General features: G+C 31.5%; 1 protein-coding gene across 3 annotated transcripts in view; it reads left to right on the top strand.

Moving 5' to 3' along the window:
- Positions 1 to 13629, top strand: part of LOC111032364 (lachesin-like) — a 103491-nt gene extending 89862 nt beyond the window's left edge. For 2 of the 3 annotated variants that reach the window (XM_022312658.1, XM_022312657.1), the window contains exons 7-11: positions 1308 to 1436; positions 3248 to 3385; positions 3432 to 3596; positions 10955 to 11014; positions 12809 to 13629. In XM_022312658.1, the coding sequence (XP_022168350.1) occupies positions 1308 to 1436; positions 3248 to 3385; positions 3432 to 3596; positions 10955 to 11014; positions 12809 to 12993 (677 nt within the window). In that variant the 3' untranslated portion in view covers positions 12994 to 13629. The remainder of the gene's footprint in view (positions 1 to 1307; positions 1437 to 3247; positions 3386 to 3431; positions 3597 to 10954; positions 11015 to 12808) is intronic. The other variant, XM_022312659.1, reaches the window with a different exon arrangement.
- Positions 13630 to 14991: the final 1362 nt, after the last annotated feature.

Raw genomic sequence — 14991 nt, 5'->3', positions numbered from 1 at the left:
TTTTTAAAAAGTTTAAAAAAAAACTGTGAATAAGGAACGGCGGTAATCAGAAAAGTTTTAAGACCTATCCAACCGTTTGACACATTTCCATGTACAGGTGCAGTGGATAATTGTACGACGATATATATAATATATCATATGCGTAGGTAAAATATAATATGTAATTTAACAATTGATAACTTCGGTTTTCATGTACCTGTACATTATTATAATACTTGTATTATGTATATTATTACTTTTTACTTTACCATACTTCATGTACAGTCCTTTTCGATCGTATAAACGATTTTTAATGGTTGCTAGTATACAGGATTACATTATAGTGTACAGATTGATTTACCGAGCATGCTCACTCCCTTTCTCATTTAGTAATGCATTTTGTTAAAATTCTGTAATTTTTAAATGTCCAAGTATATAAATACGTAATGGCCATATTTTTAAAAACTTGAATTTTTCGTACCATATCAGAATATATGTCCTGTGACGATAAAATCTTCTGTTTTTCAAATAAAAACCTTCTTTCTTTACAGTTACCTCATTGTTAAGTAAATATTTTTTTTGAAATGTTATTGTACCCACAATTTTTCCTTAAAAATTGTTTTACTAAAATATAAAATATATGCAATGTTTAGTCTAGTTACTAGACTCTAGTACCTACTATACTCGGACAATTTTTATAAATTATATAATGTTAATGTTAATTACTAAAATTTTCTTATCGTTAAAACCCCTTCATCTTTATATCTATCATCGTGGAGTATAATAATTTTCTTTAGAACATCATTTTGAATAACCCGGAAACTACTCATTCAAATTTCAATCTGGATTGACACTTAAAAATTTCCAAAAAAATTGTCTGCAGAATAATTTATAGCAAATGGATGTTTCATTTGAAAAACAAAAGTTTGTATCACCGTAAATATTATAATATAATTATAAATAATTTAATATGGCTGAGTATTCTTAAAAATTCCAAAAATCAGAATTTAAATAAATACTTTATAGAAGTAAAAAAGGAACGATCATACTTGTACAAGTACGTTTAGAACCTATAATCTTCCAATTTATTTATTTTGTACCTATTTCAATATATTATTATATTATATTTATTTTCTCGTATATTAATTAGGTAGTTTTTCGCACAATTTTCCGATGGTTGTTTAGTGCTACATTATTTATATGAATGACAAATTGAAATTTGAATATGAAGGAAATTAAAATTAATTGACTGCTATAATAATTGCAATTGTATTACTATATATTTATATATATTGACTCAACAGTTTTTTGTTATTATATTGTTTCAGTTAATTTTATTGACGGCGAAGTGTTGCACATCACGAGAGTTAGTAGGCTCCACATGGGTGCTTATTTGTGCATAGCCTCAAACGGTGTGCCTCCTTCCATTAGCAAAAGGGTCACGCTCAAAGTCCAATGTAAGTATTTATATATATAAGTCTATAATATATTATAAGCCACAACGAATAATAAATTTTACTTAAGTGGAATTTTATCGTTCGCGACAAGTAAAATATATCGTTGGAAACGTACCTACCGCGTACACCACTTAATAAACCATTTTAGTGAAATATTTATGTTGTTTTGATATCACAGCTGTCATTTGTATTCATTTAAAACGATGTCTTTTGAACGTTTAACAATACGAGTAGACAATTTTATGTTTAACTTGCAATTGTTTAATAAAATCTCCACGACCCGCGACCTATAGAATGCAACCTCTTTTATTCATCATAGTCTCGTTTGATTTAAGTATTTTTAGATAATACCTAAATATACATTTGTATAAGTTTATATTATACGTATTTAATCGTACCGAATTTACCGGATTCGTTGTGTATAGTAGTATAGTTTATCTAGCCAAAACGATTATCGTAACGATAATCGTTACAAATCAAGATCACGTTTATTCTGACGGTTATTCTATTGACTGGGCAAACTATGGATAGTAATTCAAAACGTTATTTGTTTCATAGCAGTGTTCGTATTAATTAAATGGACAATTTAGCTATAACCTATACCTATCTATATGGCATAGATACATTCTATGGGCCGTGAGTTTGGCATGTATTATACGTACAATGTTTGTGTTTCGTATTTCCGAGATTTAATAAAAAATCCACCAAGTAATTTCGTTTCTAACTTGGGGAATTCGATAGTGAATTCTGAATATATAGTAAACAAAATATGAGCGTATTCTCGAGATCTGTACCATAATAGTAGTTATATCGTTTGACTATTCAAATATGAAACACCGCCGTTGTATAGTATTACTCGAATCACAATTTTTTTATTCAAACATTTTACTAAAATAAAAGTTATATTTTAATATTTTGCCGTATCTTAAATTGTATGTAATCGTAAGACCTACGAATTCGTCTTGACTAGAACGTGGATTTTTATGCACTAAAAAGTATCATAATGTGCCATATAAAATCATGAAAATATGCAACTTATTTCAAAAATAATATTTATGGTATAAAACATAAATTATCAAATGTTGTCGAAATATGCAAAAATATGTAATAAGTAATAACTATAATAATCATCAAAATAGGCAAAATAAATTGTAATAATTAATTTAAAGCTATTACATTTGTAAAAATTATGACAAAAATTTAAAAAAAAATATGTAACCATAATTCCATTAAAACCCATGCTTTATGACGCATGAGTTATACTTATACCTATATAGTGAATGACGCTGCTAATTTATTGTGTCATGGATGTATATATTTAGATAGCTAAACGTATTATGTTTTATAATGTAATAGGTGTTTTTTTAATACTGGTGGACACTATTGTCATATTAATTGTATTCAACTGTAGATTATTTTTTATTGATAAACAATTTTAAATAATATATTTAATGACATTGAATCAAATTTCTAAGACCCAACGTTTTTACTTAACATATTTTATCATTCGAGGTTTGTCTAAGAAACTCTAATTAATAAAAAATTGATAAATACATATTATGATAATCATTCTATACTGTAGAATATGGTCCGCGAATCTCAGTAACGAAGATCGTCGAAAATACTGAAAAATCTGCAGTACATTCCACATAATAAGCCTCTTGGAATCCACCCTCTAGGAGACTTATTATTGCAACTTTTTATTTAGTCTTGTGTTTGCGATTATTTAAACAATATTATTATACGAGTATAATGTACTTTGGTGTAGACCATTTGTATTGACTAACTAGTATTTGACGTTTGTGTTATAGTTCCTCCGATGTTGACTATTTCAAATCAACTAGTGGGTGGCTATATTGGTCAGGACATCAAATTGGAATGTCACACCGAAGCGTTTCCAACGTCCATAAATTTCTGGACAACCGAAAAGGGCGACATGATCGTCTCGGGTAAGCAACGAGGTGACTGGATTGTGTAAAAAATGAACAAAAGTAGATATGACGGTTTCAGGCGAAAAATATGAGGCCATATCCACAGACAGCGGGTACAACAAGTACATGATCCTGAAGATTAGGAAATTGTCACCACAAGATTTCGGATCATACAAATGCGTGGCGAAGAATTCACTGGGTGAAACCGACGGATTCATCAAACTAGACCGTAAGTGTGTTTTAATATTTTATATACCTTTAATTTATAATATTATTATTATCTGTTTGGATATATTTTAAGCCGTTCGAGCGCTGTCAACGTAGAAAAACAGCTTTTGTTTTCTCGTTACAGAAATGTAATGATTATTTAGTTCGATTATCGTATAGTATAATCCGTATATTATATAGCGCTTAACTGTAACGGTGCAGCAGTCTATTGTTATTTTTGACTCGAATACTGCCATAAAATCCCGCAACTAGGTTCTTTTATATTTTTGAAGCATATTTTCGTTGTCTCGTTACAGACTTTAGATATTATTATTGGATTAAGTAGTTCAAAGTACATGTGCTGCCCGGCACCCTTATGTGTTACCTGCTTCACCTCCATCTGCGCCACTCTAGAGTGTATCTCGTAATTTATTCGGAAAATCCACGTTTAAACATAAAAATCCACTACCACGACCACAACATTTTGTTCATGACATCTCCTCTCAATAAGTACTCACAGTCGCATATTTCACTGATGAAATTCGCGTTGAAAACGTTTGATCAAAACTTATGCGATCGATATAGGTGTACATATCTATATATAAACCGAGACACGACAACAGCTCACAAATGTTGTGAGACTTGCACGAACCTAAAACTTAACCTTCTCCGTTCTCCCCCACCTAGGTGCACGACTATAAGAGACGAACACTTTATAAGTATTCGGCTATCGGTTAAGTCGTTTTAAGAAGAACACGCAACGCCATTTTTTTTACGCTCAAGGAACGCTTTAAAATGGAGCGGAATCGGGTAAAAGACCCGGCCTCGTTTAACACACTATAAACTATTATAATATATATGTGTGTGTGTGTGTGATATACACGAAGCCTACACAGGCACTGCAACAATGAATAACCGCCATCGAACACACGCGCACACACATCACACATGTATAAACATCACACTAGCAGACGGCTCGTTGATAAACCTCTCAGTTTGTGTATAGCTATAGTCCGTTGATTTTTGTTTCGTATTTTATACCTTCCCCGCGGATTTCAGCAGTGCGATAGACAATTTAAATTTATGATACGATGTAATATATTATGATACACAAATTAGTTTAAAAAAAAAAAAAACTACCGATGAAATTATTGATATACCATTGTCGGGCGTAATCGCCGCTGTGCTTTTTTGAGTATACACATACAGAGTGGGCCACTCCACTGATAATCTAAGATATATTGTAGTGGTCATGGTGGATAATGTTTCGAGGGTTCCCAGCTCCGGGAGATCTTGTATGGTGCATTGAGAAAAACGAACATTTTAAATCATAAATATATTTAATATATTTCAATACTTATTTAAAATTACTCTCAAGTGGTTCCGTGTTCTTTACCATTGATGGTTATTTGCGTAATTTTTACAAACAAGATAATATAACAAATTGAAATACGATACAAAAGACAATTTGTTGTGTGTAGTAGCGTTTTATTTATTTTGAATGGTTTTAAAAAAACGACAAATGATTAGATACAGCAAAATATTGTTCTGTGTCAAATATAAATGTAGTTTCTTAACTATAGCTGTATGGAATTCTACTGGATAGATTTTATGCGGCAACATTTTCAGAAATTATTTTGATTATAAAATTATAGTAAAACTCCGAAAACCGCTTAGATAAATAATTGGATTTTTTTCATAAAAATATAACAGTGCTTCAAATCGTATATAAACCTTTTCTTTCAAAAACGAAAACTCGACTAGAATATCACGATACTATGATAGTATATACAATATACATACACAAAATCAGCTGTAACTGGCTTGTAAGTATTGTTCGCTATATGTGGGCGAAGCAGTGCGTAGGTATTGTTTTCCCAATATACGTTTCCGGTTTAAAAATAAAACGAAACGAAACTTGTCGCGGTACGTACGATACACATCTAAAATAACACGACTTTGACTTTTGGTTTTCTTATGCCCGAGAGATTCCCACAAAAGAAACATCAATCACGCCCGTTATCGGTGCATGTATTGATATCGTCGAGAAATAACCTGCTGTCGCTGTATTATTATTATTATTATTATTATACACTTTTTCTGTCAGTTGTCCCATAATATTTACACGAAGTAACATCATATAGGTACTGCCAGGAATGTATTATATTATTGTAAAATTCGTCCCGCGTGTAATCAGGTGATAAAAGTATCATTATCATAGGCGATAGGCCAGCGGTGGCGACTCTTTTTTGGGGTAGGCGCGGAAATGCTGTAATTCGAGTTTTAAAAAAATAACACATGTCTGTATAATAAGTACGTATCTTCAAACATTGTCTTTTAGGGCTGATTGAGAAGTTTGGAGGGTAAGATTAAAAATGTATAAATATAATAATGTATTTTAGAACATTTTCGTATAATCTCTGTTATATAATTATTATTGTCCAGTTGAACTTCTACGCCCATTTCATTTTATTTTTTACATTTTTTTCGTTACTGTTTATCATTGGATAATTTTTAAGTGTGTATTTTGCGACTTTTAATGAAACTCAAACAAGTAAATAAAATTCGTCTCGTTTTGATTTGATCACATTCAGCGTGTAATTACATTTTTACAACTGTATGTGTTAACGAGAATATTGAGAGTATGAAATGAGCTATTTTCTTTTAGTAACTACCAAATAATATGGCTGTATGTGATTTCCAATAAATGTCTATAATTATTAGTAAATACAACATTTTTTTTCGACGTATAAAATAAGCCGTCAGGTAGGTAACTGGTATAGTATAGGTGTCGAGTGTACCTCATCATAAAGTAGGTCACTGTAATTTATGTGTTAAGTTTTAATTCAATGATAAACCTGTAGTGCATACAAAAACGATTCTGCACAAAGACGACCGCCTATATTACTAGGAATACGAGTATTTCATGAAATATTTTTTGTCATTGCTCTTAAAATAATTAATTTTATTTTTTAAGTAGGTCAATTTAATTTAATTTATTATTATTATTACTTTTATTATTTTATTAAAAATATTTTTGGAATCATGATCGACATTTTTTTGAATTCCGGTATTTATAACTTATGAGAGACCTGTCTTCATAAAATTATTTAGCATTTAGTCCAAAGCCTTTATAGAAAAATATCTAGTAGCATGCTACATTTTGTTAGGAATTTAATAAATTAAGAATTATAGATTTATTTTTAAATATTTTTTATTGATTTATGTTTCTTTGGTGATAATTCTGATAAGCAAAGTGTTTCACAAAGAATTGTGTTTAAAAAAAGTTGTATCGAGCTAAAAACATATTTACGTTAAAAAATCAATAATAATCGAAGACAATCCAACTTTTTGGTAACCAAGGTTACCGAAAAATTATTTTATAAATAATATTTCAATTTTAATACATGTTTGTACTTGTTTGTTGTTTTTCCCGAGTATAGATTAATAAATAAATCCAAAAAAAATGGCTGGTAGGTCTTAGTCCGAGGTACTTACCACTGCTAACCTACGTGGTAACACATAGTATTATTATATCACACCGTCACGCGTAAACCGTTTATTAACAGCGTGTTAAGCCGGGTTTACAGTTTCGTCGTAAGTCGTATCGTGTAGTTTTTGTCGTATTCTGATTGGTCTTGGTAATTGGTAACCATGGTATAATTCACCAACCATGATCTACCAGGAAATTTCCAGAGTTGGGTCGCTGCGACACCACGATAGATGACATAACTGTGAACCTGACTTAACACTATTAATAAACAGTTGGCATTATAGGACGTAGGTAGTTATTATACGGTTAAATCGTTTATAATTTTCTGTCGCACGTCACACACTAATTAATTCGAAAGCTGCGTTACAGTATAATTTGTAGATCGTCGTCGGAAGTCAGATAACCATTCCTATAATATATTTACCGAGCACTTGGCGTTATTCAGATTTGTCAGGCCGACGTTTTCGGGGTTGATTCACGCTGTGATTTCAAGCGTTTGTCGTTGCGCCCGGACCAGACAATTTCCGGATTTGTCGGCAACGATTGTTTCGATAATAAATCGCACTAACGCGCAGGCGAGTGTTGCAGGTAAATCTATATTGTAGAAGTCAAATTGCACCATGGTCACCCCCATTTTTACTTTTAACAATAATGAATTTAATCTGATTCTGGTTTTCGGATTTTTTTCAGTACAGGTATAATTAAGTAGCAAATTCTTAGATTGCTTATGCAGCTTAAGGAGTTATAATATAATGTCCTTATGCGGGGATAAAAACTTATTTTTTTTTTCAAATTAGAACCGTCTTTTACTGTAAAATGATTAAGGAGATGACTTTTTTTAATGTACTTTTATTAACAGAAATTCAAACTAGTAGTTTCTGAGTTATTAAACTTTAAGTACCTATCCACTGAGGATAATAGGTTTATGGTTCATGATAATAGGTTTGGAAGATATGGGGCCTACCTATATTATATATATTTATTGTTTATTTGTGTAAAACTATTTTTAAGGATATTAATTCTCAGTACTTATATACATTTTAATAGCTCAGAAACTACAAATTCGAGTTTTGATTTAGATATACAAACATTTGAAAAAAAAGTGCATGAGCATAATAAAAAAAGTAGTAAAAAAGGTTGGTCATCATTTGAAATAAAAAGTTTGTACCGCTATAAAATACTCCTTAAATAAAGTATAAAAAATATAAGTATTTAAAAATATTATAGTCTTTATGTATGCGTAATATGAATTCAAAAAATCATAATTTGAATTTGAGCAAGCTTTGTGAATTATTACCTTAGCTGTTTATCGTACCTATTTCATATAAAAAGAAACCCATATTTTGTTCCAACACCTCGCAATCATGTCTCAAATGTGATAATATTATATTATGATCAGCAAAACCAGAAGCGAGTGAGTTAAACTATCCCAAAGTCGTACATCTTGTGTGGGTACTGATCTAAACAGTAACATTAATATATGAAATTTATTTTTCAGAAACTTTTTTTTCTGGTTATGAAATTTTCGAAAATTATTAGTTAAATAATACCTATATTAATAATGTATTATATTATGTAATACGATTTTAATTGTTTTAATAGGTAGGTAGTCGACAATAATTTGGTAAATCCAATGTACTGCACTGCTAATTTATTCATGTAAAATATTAAAAAATTAAATTGTAAATTCCCATTAAATATTCAAATAGTGCATTGTGCAAGTCATTAACTTATATTGAAGTGACGTGGCGGGTTGGTTAATAATATAATATTGTATGTATAATATAACATATTAATATGATATTATAATATACTCAACGATAGGTTAGGTTAGGTTAGGTTATATACGATATCAAAACCGTTGGGTTGGGTTCCGCCTACTTTGTAAATCCGATAAACAGCTTCAGGATCCGTATTTGTTCAGTTAGAATATTCGTCTCGTTATTTGATCGTAAATATGCTTCCAGAGTGGAACGATGCATGTCTTATTAATAAATGCCTGATATCAATCGGCGCAGTTAATGCCGCGTGAAAATATCTTCGTCATATTACGTACGTACATATTTACCGTGATATGACTGATAGCAGAATACAGACGATATTATTCGCGGTATACTTATATGGCTGGAAAAAATGTTTCATTTGCAAACTCTAGTGCTATAATTTTAATATGGTACGATAAAATACACAAACGAAATTCTAATATGTATGTTACATAATATCATAATATAATACGGTTACTGAGTGATGGTTTAGCGAAATCTTCATAATATTTAATACCTACTGCACTTCATAGTTTTCGTCCTTGTTTTGTGTCGACGAAACCATTATATTATGGACTATTTTGATTAAATTCATGTTTGGATATTATTATCCGTTGAAATGGTTTTGATCTTGCACCATAATATTATTGATTAATAATTATTAATACATTTCAAACATTGTACAACCATGGCATAAAACGTCTTAATTAGTGTGTAGGTACCTATATTATGCAAGTTACCTACATACCTATTATATAATATTGGTATTGAAGCTACAAATGTTTACTTTTGAACGAACAACGTATTATATTCAACATGATATAATACCACAATATTATCGTCTTATTTCACTAATAATCGCAAACAAACGGTTAAATATTAAAATATGCATGTCACAATAACTTTTTGTTTAGCATCTGCGCGTGCAGGTGTTCCGATGGTTTTGCGTATGCATATACTTCGGTATAAACTTTTCTTCATTTACATTAACGGTCGTGCCTTATAAATATACTCTTATAAAACAATTTGTCGAGAAGAATCTAAATTTTTCGTTAATACTGTAATAACAAAAGCAGTTTATATACCCGTATACCTACTATATTGTATTAAAGATACATCAATATCGTCGTATAAACCAATATCTTCACGCCTCTATACCACCGTCTTCCGGAACATAAGATAATGTATAATAAAATGGTATTGTATATACATATATATTATAAAAAATGCTATTGATGTTTTTCTGACTTTGTAGTAATAATAAGTGTAATATTAAGTTTCCTCCGATGAATTATTCAAAGCACGAATTTATTAGGTTTCCCGAAACCCTGTAAAATGTCAATTAATGTTTGAACTGTAAAATGTTTTTCGTAATTCACTCCGTAAAAATAAAAATGGCGTATGATTAACTTTTAAAGAGTTTGTTATAATAACCGATCGAAAAAAAATATTTTTCCAACTATATTATGTTCGATCAACCATAATAGTTTTCTTCAATTATAACCAAACACTATTTCGATGATTTTAAAATTTTACAATCTAATTAGGTCCATCTATTTTTTGTCGAAACTCTCTGACGAATTGTAACTACTGGAGCTGACTAAGACCACGCTTATTTATATTCTAGATTATGATATTATCTTTGCTATAATCAATTTCGGACGACATTTAACGAAAACGATATCGTACCACAATATTTTTACTCGACGGCTCTAGTAAATCTTCAACATCTGTGGCAGCGAACGTAAACGTCACCACTGCTGCAGTATATAGTTGAACTCGTCACTTTATTATTATTATAGAGGTACATCGAGGTTTCGTTATCTACAAAACGGTAATCGATTGCATCGACGGAAACAAATGCATCGGTCGAATATAATATGTACCTACATATATGTCCACGTCAGTTTATGTGTTAGATGAGAGGAGATAGTTTCAAGGGAGCATAGCTTATAGGAGAAAGAATTATAACCCGGGAGGTGGGTGGAAAGAGAAATAGAGCGATCGTTACAAATAAACGTCGCTTTTATTGCGTCTCTAAATATATAGTTAAGGTTCGACGGTCCGTAGTGTAAACCACCGGACAGGATGTATAATCGACTGACTGTTGGATTTTGTTCACAGAAATCGCAGTGCCGTCGAGACCCATGGCGATTACTGAAGAACCGGATGAAGATCGCAAAGGTGAGTCAGATACCAATGAATTATTTTTAATATATGTGTTTATACTTAATTTTAACATGCAACATATGTTTTGCTAAATAGCTTATATTAAACCACTCGAAAGAATGGTGTTAACTTAGAGACATTGAAATATGTATTTCTTTTTATTGTGCAGGGAACATTTAGGGATGTAGTCCAGTGTTATTGCAATATTTATGAAAAAATTATCGTGGGATTTGTGCGCAGTTCGCTTAGAAACTAAAAAATTATTATTTTTTGAGGAATATTTTAAATATAGAATACAATCGAATGGTTTGTTCATTGTTATACCTACACTTTTCGTATGACGCAGGAGTTTCGGGAAACCATTTGCATACTGTGCCTACAATTTGACTTTAACTAGCGTCAATAATCACTCAAAATGTCATGGTGATATTATTCTTAAAATAAGTCGCCGAAATAATAAATCAGATATAAATATTGGTTGAATCTATATCGCCAGTATTGTTATTTTAGTCATTACTGTCTTATAGTTTTCAGTGTTTTTTTATTTTCCTATGTCCATCATATTGATTTTTTTAACACACTCCTGTGACCTCATAACGAAATACTCGTTACCTCCGACCTTCGCACGTGTCTTAAGGGGATTACAAATGGTGAATTGCTGTCCCTGTCCATCACATGTGCGATATAGACATTTGTCGTTAAGTCTATACTCGAAACCGACTTACCCACACGTCCGATTTCATCTCTAACCTATATAAGTCACGCCAAAGTGAATTGGAAAAATTGGAACTTCAAATTTTTCACATATATTTTTTTTTAAAAACACAAGGGAAAAAATCGAAAATGTGAAAAAGTCAATATCAAGTAGACTTTATGACTCATGTCAAGTTCAAAATTTGTTTTCAGTGTCCTTATCATTAGTTAGAGATAAAACGATGGTCAGTTGGTAAAAAATAAGTTTCTAAATTCCTATACCATGCATTTTATATATTGTAGATAGATAGCCAATGCTTCCAATAATTTCAATTGCCTTGACTCATAAGTGACATTATTATACTATAATACTAGGGGCTCTAACCCCAGATCGCTTCACTCACCAGCCCCAAGGGGTTAAGACTTCTCATCGGCCAACGACAACCCTCCTGTGTTTCATCCCCCACGACACGAGGGTAGCCACCCTTTGTATCATGAACTTTAAAATATTTAAAAATCTCCTATTACACAAAAAGTTTAAAAAAATTGTTTCGTAAAATAAATAACGTGACAACCATTACTAGAGTTCTTTTTATACGCTGCATTTTCAAGATGTAAAAGTTGTCTGGGAAACAATGAACATTTTAAGAGATATTAATTGAAAATATTGTATTTATGGAGCGTTACATAATTTATGTCTATTATATTTTGTTTAAAATGTGAATAGTTTATAATCTTTATATTCGAGTAATACTGTCTTTGTTCACAAAAAATAAATTGAAGGTCGATTAACGAGCGAGGATAAAGGCGATGAGCCACATAGTAAAATTTATAAAACTTAAATAATAGGTAGAGAATTTTAATTAATAATTAAATTATAATAATAATATCTTAAGAACAATTAAACTATAATAATAATAATAATAATAATAATAATAATAACAGCGTCTTAATTTATAGTAATTAAGAATTTAATTAATAATAATAACTATTTCTTTACGTGGTTGCTAATGGCGATTATATTAGATAAACACTTTTTTTCATATATCAGAGAGATTAAAAATGGTAACTGATTATGATATAATATTGCGATGTTTTGCGATTTCGTCCACGCAGATTATGACGACGACGACAACGACGGAGCCAACGGTGGCCCATCGGAAACCGTTTTCAACTCGCTGCCGACGGACAACAGTTCGCTCAACTCGGACGCGGTCCGGTGGTCGCATGACGGCGTCTTCGGTTGGATCGCGTCTGCCGGATGCTGTTGGATAGCCTCCACCTTAGTGTCCGGCAGGTGATCGTCGTCGTTCGTGAATTGCTCTCAACATCCGATGCGGAAGCGTCGTCGTGCACGTAATCGTCACACTGTCAAAATGTAGTGCTGTGGCGCGGCATCGTCCCATCCTCCGGAACCGGAACGGACTGTAGTAATTTTTTACGCCCTTAAATTTTTGTGTTTTTGGTTTTTTTTTTTTTTTTTTGGTTTAGTATAAGTGCGTTATTATCCTCGTGCATTTTGTATGATAAAAAATTTAAAATGAAAATCGCGGCCGGGCGTGCCGGCGATTATGCGGTGTTATACGAGTAATTCGTCGCTTTGATTTGTAATGTACCTATATAATTGCAGTTATTATAATATATTATATTTATTATAATATCACGCAAATCAAATATTATTATAAATCGTGTTGTATTATTCGGCTAATTGTAACGTTTTTATAGCATAATTATATACGTATTATATATACATTATATAATATTTCGTCCTATTCAGCACTGTGTAATAATAACAATATAACAATACTTACATTGTTGTGATGTATATGCGTGCGTAGTCTCCGCCGAAACCGTTGTACATATTATTATAGTTATAATACTTATTTTGATCGTTTACAATAAATAAATTCAAGCACGCACGCGTGCATACATGTTTATGATAGTATTATATTATAATACCTTCACAATATTGGCAATACTAAAAGTGTACTGTGTAGGTACGTGTTTGTGCGTGTGTCCGTGTTTATATTTGATACTATTATATTTCATGTACTTTGTGTATATTTTATTACTGCGTAAGGAACGCAATGTGATTCCGATGGTGATCCACGTCCTCATATCATACCCCGTGTTCCTGGTGTCCCGATTCGGGGGGGGGGGGGATTAAATGGAATCCTTCGTAAATAACTGCGGTACAAAATTTCGATGTGCGCACATCGATGTGGTATACATCTGCAGCATCGCCCCAGCACAAAAAACTTAGCGAACAAGTGGTTTTCGTTGTTATTTTTCAAGTATCAATAACCGTCGAGCTCAGATGCAGTCACTGTGGTTCAGCCGTGTACATACAGAGTGATTCAACGAGCAAGCTCACCCCTTTTTTCTTCAACAATGCGTTTATCATAGCAAATCACCGAGATCTAACTTTTTGAACGATTTAGAGTGATTTAAATCGATTCCCATTGGTGTCTCTGAATTCAATTTAAATATATTCATTTTTTTTGTTGATTTCATGCTATATAAACTACAACAATAACAATAATAAAAAGTGCCCCGTTTTAAAATTGTTTTTTTTTCGCTGAGTACTTCGCTAGTTGAACACCTAAACCGATGAAACTCATGAAGTTATAAGTCAAAATACACCAAAGCGGATTCCTCACCTCGGTGACCACAAACCCAGGTTCCTACTTACAACATTGACACCGACATTCCTGCGAACTGAGGAAAATTTAAACTAAAATACACGTGTTTGATAATAAATTTTTAAACTTTTTTTGAGTCGAAAACTAATAAGCTAAATACGCCTATTATGGATATTATTATATATAAGTATATAAAAAAATGCACGAATAAAGTCTATAATCCATTATTCTGCGTCTATAACGTTACTATAATATTATATTTGACAACTTTAGTTCAGATGCATTTTGGTTACCTATGTATTAATAAATCGTTAAGATTTCATATTATAAACAACGATGAAAATAAGTACGATCATTATCGAGGTGACATGTCTCCTGTCTCAGAGAAAAGTGGAAAACGAAGACCACAGGTTGCCAGACGCCCAGACGATAACAACTGTTGTCAGGACAGAATACGTAAAGCGAAAATAATTCGGTAAGCATATAATAATAGTATACAATTTATGAATGTGATTGAAATATCGTGCGTATTGGGGCGTGGGTTTTAATGTCATAAAAAGACAAGAAAAATTCCCCCGAAAATTGTATTGACATTATGTTAAATAAAAAGATTCAACTATCATCATGTATTTGTATTATTTTTATGTGCGTAATTTG

This window comes from Myzus persicae, unplaced genomic scaffold (genome assembly GCF_001856785.1).
Source record: "Myzus persicae strain clone G006 unplaced genomic scaffold, MPER_G0061.0, whole genome shotgun sequence".
Classification (NCBI taxonomy): domain Eukaryota; kingdom Metazoa; phylum Arthropoda; class Insecta; order Hemiptera; family Aphididae; genus Myzus; species Myzus persicae.
The sequence above is the reverse complement of the archived record's forward strand: the minus strand, read 5'-3'. Positions and strand labels throughout refer to the sequence as shown.